The sequence below is a fragment of the Myotis brandtii genome, unplaced genomic scaffold, assembly GCF_000412655.1.
Source record: "Myotis brandtii unplaced genomic scaffold, ASM41265v1 scaffold426, whole genome shotgun sequence".
Classification (NCBI taxonomy): domain Eukaryota; kingdom Metazoa; phylum Chordata; class Mammalia; order Chiroptera; family Vespertilionidae; genus Myotis; species Myotis brandtii.
The window spans coordinates 182,709-190,238 of record NW_005366314.1 but is presented as its reverse complement, the minus strand read 5'-3'; the positions used below and the strand labels follow the sequence as shown (position 1 = coordinate 190,238).

At 59.0% G+C, this 7,530-nt stretch overlaps 1 protein-coding gene across 1 annotated transcript in view; it reads right to left on the bottom strand.

Annotated features, from left to right (window-relative positions):
* Positions 1–466: 466 nt before the first annotated feature.
* Positions 467–7,530, bottom strand: part of GZMA (granzyme A (granzyme 1, cytotoxic T-lymphocyte-associated serine esterase 3)) — an 8,636-nt gene continuing 1,572 nt past the window's right edge. Inside the window, exons 2-5 of the mRNA XM_005874140.2 lie at positions 6,107–6,251; positions 4,692–4,833; positions 4,229–4,501; positions 467–685 (exon numbers count right to left, since the gene is read on the bottom strand). Coding sequence (XP_005874202.1) covers positions 524–685; positions 4,229–4,501; positions 4,692–4,833; positions 6,107–6,251 — 722 coding nt within the window. The 3' untranslated portion in view covers positions 467–523. The remainder of the gene's footprint in view (positions 686–4,228; positions 4,502–4,691; positions 4,834–6,106; positions 6,252–7,530) is intronic.

Sequence of the window (7,530 nt, the reverse complement as noted above, 5' to 3'; positions counted from 1 at the left end):
TATCCTCCTCCCCTCTCCTGCCCCCTCCGTCTCCTCCCCACCCCTCCTCCCACTCGGCACCCTTCTGCGATTCTAACCTGTCTCCCTGGGTTAGTTTTGCCTTATGCCAACCTTCAGAGAAACGGAGTCACTCAGAAAATACTATCTTTTTCGTCTGGCTTCTTCCACTCAACATCACGTTTGTAAGGTCAGTGCATGCTGCTGCATGCAGCGACAGCTCGCTCTCTTTCATCGCTGTGCAATAGTCCATCGCACGGCCGCACAGCAGTTGCCGAGTTTCCTGTGGGTGGCTATTCGGGCCATTTCCAATCCCGACTCTGCGTATCACTGAGACATGGGTGACACGGGTGACCCGGGTCCCCGCCCGCCCCGGCCCCTCCCCGGCCACGCTGTGGCCCTGCCTGGCTTCGCCGGCGGGGATCTGCCCCCGGGAATGACAGACGAGGACCCGGCACAGTCATGCAAGTGATTTTATTGATGGCGGGACTGAGGCGTGGCAGCAAGTGCAGCGGGAGTCAGCGATCTAAGCCGCCCTCCGCATGGTCTTCGTGATCCAGTTGAGGTATTTCGGGGAGAGCAGCATGTAGACGCCAGGGCCCCGGGGGTCCCCGCACTTGCCTGGCTTCCCGAAGGACGTGACGCCCCTGAAGGTGCCCTCGCAGACCAGGGGGCTCCCGGAATCCCCCTGCGAGACAGGAGGGGAGAGGCTGTGAGCACGGAGCACTCCATGTAACACGGAGTTAAGACCAACCCTCACTGAATGGAAAGTTAGCGCTTAGAAACCCAACCGCTGGGGATATTTTAATATTTTTAACTCGGCTTAATGTGCGGACCAGTGGGAGTTACAGTGAAACGTGTGCCACTGTTTGTTATCCTGTGACTTTGAGATCCAGTCCCTGCTTTAGGAAAGGAACTCTCCTGCTTGTCATTTTCTGAAAATGCTGAAGAACTAGGGGTCAAATTGTCAAATGATGGGATTTGAGGCAAAAAAGAGAAACCACGGTTTTTAGTTTCTCCAGCGGACAACTGTCTTCCCAAAGAAGGAAAACCAAAGCCCTGTCCCTCACCCTCTCCCTGGACACCCTGCTCCCCGCGCCTCCCGCGTGAGGGCTGGGGACGGAGGCTCCGGCCTCAGGGATTGCACGTCCAGCTCAGCCTGCACAGCGGAGGCTCCTGGGGCTGGGAGTCCCGCTCTCTCCTCCCCACGGGGCCTCCCGGTGTGTCCTCCCGGGGGATTCTAGAGTCAGCCTCGTGTCACAGGAGGCCCGGCGTCTGGGCTGGTGGTGCCAGGAGGGCCATGCCTGGGATGCTGGGCCTTGGGGCCTCGCTGGGACCTCCCTTTCCTGCAAGAACAGGCCCAGGAGGGTGTGAAGTGAGGAGCCCTGTGAGAAGCGGGGTCCTCCCCGCACAGATACATGGCACCCGCCTAACACAGTGCCTGACTGTCCCAGGAGTCCTTCAGGTGGAATCCACCAACGGCATTGAGCGCCGACAAGGGATGGCTAAGCGTGGATGGGGCGCGGGGCAGGTGACAGGGGTCTCCGGATGCTGCATGCGGTTCTCACAGCGGTGAGGGCAGGAGAGGGGGGGTGAGGAGGGCGGGGCAAGGAGGGGGGGAGTGGAAGGCTCTGAGGGCAGGTGCCACCCTCCCCTGGGACTGGCCCAGCCTGGTCCCGAAGGCAAGGCCGTCAGCTTCTGCCGACGAAAAGCAGCGGGAAGGGGGACAGACTCTGGTTCCCACATCCCACACCCCATTCTCCTCTTGGGTGAGGCTCAGGGTGTTTGGAAAAGGCGGGAGGTGAAGAGCCAGCGCTCAGAGCTCAAACACGGCAAGTACGTCTCCTGCCTCCCTCCTCCTGCGGGGCCCTGACCCATCCCTTCTCCGTGGGCCACGCTCGGAAGCTGTTTCCTGGGGACTGAGCTCGGGTCCCGGAGGCTGTGGGGTCTCGCTGAGCCCTCAGTTGGCTTGGGAATGACAGGCCTTTCAGAGCTCCCGGGGAACACGGCAGAGGCGTTTTGGGGGTGTGCTGAGATGTGGGGAGCAGGGCACAGAAGGGCTCTTCTGAGTGTTACGTATCTTAAAATCTATAATAAAAGCGTGATATGCTAATTAGACCGGACATCCTTCAGGATGTCCTTCCAGATGACCTTCCAGATGAAGCCGGGGCTGTGAGGAAAGCCCGGGTCCCGGGTGCCTGCCGGCGGCCGGGGAAAGGAAGGCCTACCCTTGCACGAATTTCGTGCATTGGGCCTCTAGTATATATATACATATATATATATATGCTTCAGAGAGGAAGGGAGAGGGAGAGAGAAACATCAATGATGAGAGAATCATTATTGGCTTCAGTCTGCAGACATAAGCTCTATCCACTGAGCCAAACTGGCTAGGGCTACGTTTAGGTAGACGTACGTTAACATGAGAGGAAAAACCATTGCTTCTCTGGTGGTTTTGGTATAAAATCCAGAAGATACCACAGTCCACCCAGGCACTAGGAGCCAACCTGTCCTTTTTGCTGAATAACCCCCTTAGCAGAAGCCACGGCCGCGAGAGGACTAAGTGTGACGAGAGGACTGAGCATGACGAGAGGACTAAGCGTGAGGAGAGGGCTGAGCGTGAGGAGAGAACTGAGCGTGAGGAGAGGACTCAGCGTGACGAGAGGACTAAGCGTGACGAGAGGGCTGAGCGTGACGAGAGGGCTGAGCGTGACGAGAGGGCTGAGCGTGACGAGAGGGCTGAGCGTGACGAGAGGGCTGAGCGTGACGAGAGGGCTGAGCGTGACGAGAGGGCTGAGCGTGACGAGAGGGCTGAGCGTGACGAGAGGGCTGAGCGTGACGAGAGGGCTGAGCGTGACGAGAGGGCTGAGCGTGACGAGAGGGCTGAGCGTGACGAGAGGGCTGAGCGTGACGAGAGGGCTGAGCGTGACGAGAGGGCTGAGCGTGACGAGAGGGCTGAGCGTGACGAGAGGGCTGAGCGTGACGAGAGGGCTGAGCGTGACGAGAGGGCTGAGCGTGACGAGAGGGCTGAGCGTGACGAGAGGGCTGAGCGTGACGAGAGGGCTGAGCGTGACGAGAGGGCTGAGCGTGACGAGAGGGCTGAGCGTGACGAGAGGGCTGAGCGTGACGAGAGGGCTGAGCGTGACGAGAGGGCTGAGCGTGACGAGAGGGCTGAGCGTGACGAGAGGGCTGAGCGTGACGAGAGGGCTGAGCGTGACGAGAGGGCTGAGCGTGACGAGAGGGCTGAGCGTGACGAGAGGGCTGAGCGTGACGAGAGGGCTGAGCGTGACGAGAGGGCTGAGCGTGACGAGAGGGCTGAGCGTGACGAGAGGGCTGAGCGTGACGAGAGGGCTGAGCGTGACGAGAGGGCTGAGCGTGACGAGAGGGCTGAGCGTGACGAGAGGGCTGAGCGTGACGAGAGGGCTGAGCGTGACGAGAGGGCTGAGCGTGACGAGAGGGCTGAGCGTGACGAGAGGGCTGAGCGTGACGAGAGGGCTGAGCGTGACGAGAGGGCTGAGCGTGACGAGAGGGCTGAGCGTGACGAGAGGGCTGAGCGTGACGAGAGGGCTGAGCGTGACGAGAGGGCTGAGCGTGACGAGAGGGCTGAGCGTGACGAGAGGGCTGAGCGTGACGAGAGGGCTGAGCGTGACGAGAGGGCTGAGCGTGACGAGAGGGCTGAGCGTGACGAGAGGGCTGAGCGTGACGAGAGGGCTGAGCGTGACGAGAGGGCTGAGCGTGACGAGAGGGCTGAGCGTGACGAGAGGGCTGAGCGTGACGAGAGGGCTGAGCGTGACGAGAGGGCTGAGCGTGACGAGAGGGCTGAGCGTGACGAGAGGGCTGAGCGTGACGAGAGGGCTGAGCGTGACGAGAGGACTGAGCGTGAGGAGAGGACTGAGCGTGACGAGAGGGCTCAGCATGAGGAGAGGGCTGAGCGTGACGAGAGGACTGAGCGTGAGGAGAGGACTGAGCGTGACGAGAGGACTAAGCTGAGGAGAGGGCTAAGCGTGAGGAGAGGGCTGAGCGTGAGGAGAGGGCTAAGCGTGAGGAGAGGACTAAGTGTGACGAGAGGCTAAGCGTGACGAGAGGACTAAGCGTGACGAGAGGACTGAGCATGACGAGAGGGCTCAGCGTGACGAGAGGACTAAGCGTGATGAGAGGGCTCAGCGTGACGTTGCCTTTTCTATTTCTGCACAACTTGACCCAACAGCCAAAGTGAGGGTCGTCTTTCACTTACGTTGCACGTGTCTTTCCCGCCTCTGCGGTCTCCAGCACAGATCATGTCCTGTTGGATCACAGGGTCGTGGCCATAGTATTTGGGGCCATTGCAGGTCTCCCTGTCCAGGACGGTGACCCAGACTTCTCTCAGTGTATCGGATGCACGGAGCTCGTTATTGTGAATCAGCCCCCAGCCTGCCACATGGCACTTGGTCCCGGGTTTTACGTCTTCCCCCGTTTTAGGGAGTCTCAGAATAGCCACATGTCTATTAATTGTTGCTTTTCGCCCCAGCTGTGGGAAGAAAGCATAGAGTTAACAGAATGAGATCATGAAATATTGGCATGTTTATAACCATAGGAGCCCCCTCCCGCAGCTACAGTCTGCAGCTATCGGGGCATCGAGGAGGCTCACCACGCAGGTGGCCCGATGGTAGGAGGTCCTATGACGTTGGAGTCACTGAATGTAAATCAAAGGTACGTGCCTTCAGAAGTTTAAGGTCGCCCTCGTGCCTGTTCTTATTATAGCGCGGATAGGGGATCTGCTTCTTCACCGACATGATCTGCTTCTCCGGCTCCTGCTTGGACTGGGAGTGAGCCCCCAGGATGACCTGCGACGATCGGTTCCTGGAAAAGACGCAGCATGTGAACGGGTTTGCGCCTTTGAGTCACGGCCCGCACTTTCATGGCCCATTTCTAAAGGTGCTCGCCGTGCCTGCAGCTCAGAACAAACGGGCACTTGAAAGACTAACAAGATGTTTATGAAGTTATCATCACCATTACCATCATCATCATCATCACCATCATCATCATCATCATCATCACCATCATCATCACCATCATCACCATCATCATCACCATCATCACCATCATCATCACCATCATCACCATCATCATCACCATCATCACCATCATCATCACCATCATCACCATCATCATCACCATCATCACCATCATCATCACCATCATCACCATCATCATCACCATCATCACCATCATCATCACCATCATCACCATCATCATCACCATCATCACCATCATCATCACCATCATCACCATCATCATCACCATCATCACCATCATCATCACCATCATCACCATCATCATCACCATCATCACCATCATCATCACCATCATCACCATCATCATCACCATCATCACCATCATCATCACCATCATCACCATCATCATCACCATCATCACCATCATCATCACCATCATCACCATCATCATCACCATCATCACCATCATCATCACCATCATCACCATCATCATCACCATCATCACCATCATCATCACCATCATCACCATCATCATCACCATCATCACCATCATCATCACCATCATCACCATCATCATCACCATCATCACCATCATCATCACCATCATCACCATCATCATCACCATCATCACCATCATCATCACCATCACCATCATCACCATCATCACTACCACTGCCAGTGCATTCACAACAAGCTAAGCTGGGTTTATTGAAAACAACTGATAACTCCATGGCAGCAAAGCCAAGTCGTGGGGTCTCTGTTGGGGTTCGGTGTGGCCCTCGCCCCTGTAGCTGTGAGAGGGCTTCGAGCTGCGCCCCCTGGAGAACAAGGCTCCCAGTGGCTTAGGGACAGAAGCAAAGCCACCAGGTGCCGCAGAGTAACTCCCTGAGGGCGGCTGTAAGAGCCACCAACTTACCTTACATGGAAAAACGTTCAGAATCAGGGGACCCCATCTGCACGCCCTTGGGTGTGAACACATTGGGGTGGCTGTCGGGAGGAGGGTCCGCGCCACTTCCCTCCCTCTGCGCTAAAGGTTCGTTTCGTGGCATTTACTTTTTAAATTAACAGTCACCAAATGGAAGGCCCCACCCACTCTCGTCTGCAACGCGAGCACTCACAGGGCGCAGTGGGCGGCCGTCAGCACCCAGGCGTCCGCGATCAGGGCCCCTGCGCACAAGCTGTCGTTTGTGCCTCTGATCAGCGCCATGTAGGGCCTCGAGTGAGCAGTCACTTCTGTTCCTCCGATTATTCTCGCGCAGAGGCCTGTGCAACGGGAAGAGGCAAGTCACAGCCACTGAGCCGCCCGAGCTCGCCCCAAAGCCTCGCTTCTCAGACCAGAGGTGCCATCCGCGTGGCGAGGAGTGCGGGGAGCACCCCATCCCCAGGGGTCCCCGTGGGCGTGTGAGTGCAAGGCCCTGCCCGCCGGGCACTCCCAGAGGTCCCACTCCTTCCCCCCAGAAGCACACCCTGTCCCTTCCAGGATGGCCAGGCTGGAAATGTGACCCTTTGGGGGGTGGGCAGGCCGTGTGCATTGGTCTCCAGGGAACAGTTGCTACGGGAGATGCTGGTGATGCTGACAACACCCAGTGCCTCCCTTGCAGGCTGAGTGACAGCTGAGCGCTGCCCCTTCACACCAGGTCCTTGCAAAAGCCCATACCAGGGGCGACCTTGCCCGGGGGTCCTTGTCACCATCCCCAGAGACGTCCTTCCCTGACCTCTGCCCTCCCCTCCCAACCTGGGAGGAAGCACCCATTGCGCCCCAGGCCCCTCCGGCTCTGGATGGACCCCGAGGTTGACCTCAGCGCTTTCCCGGGACAGGACGTCGGGGAGGGAGGGAGAAGGTGCCGCGGAGGGACTCTGCCCTCACCAGGTTCCGGACCACGGACAGGAGTCTGTCTGGACTCATTCCCGGGACAGGGAGATGGGACCGGGGGTGTGGGCTGCGTGAGGCCCTCCCCGGGACCCCTCCCTGCACCCCGTGTCCCGGAGTCTCTCACAACATTGCTCCCCGCTGGCTCGGACTCTGGCTCCTCAGAGGGGCTGGTGCCTGGACCGTTATTAAAGCGAGTCCCCGCAGGTTCCCAGTCAGGTGTTTTGGGGGGGGGGAGCGGGCTCGGGGCTCTGGCTGCCAGAGGGATGGGGAGGGGCCACCTGGGCTCTAGGAGGGAGAGGAGAGGAACTGAGGACCCGGTGCTTCCGTGAAGGCAGGTCCCTAGGTTCGCGGGGGCCTCCCGGGCGGGAAAGCCACGAGCAGGACATGGCGCAGAGCCTGCGTGACGCGCACACACCTCAGAGGAAGGCCACGCGCCCACCGCCCACCCCTGCAGGGCGGCCTTAGACAGACGGGGCGGCTTCAACACTAGCGCTCCTGGTCCCCACCCAGAGGCAAAATCGGTGGGAACCGCTGGGGCCGGGCAGGGGCTCAGGATTTAAAAGCCTCCGGAGGGTTCCGCCTGTGGGGCTGAGTCTCATCTCTCATCGCCAGTCCTGCCTCGCTGGGCCCACATTGCTCTCTGATGGCAGGACATCGAGTGGAGCAGAG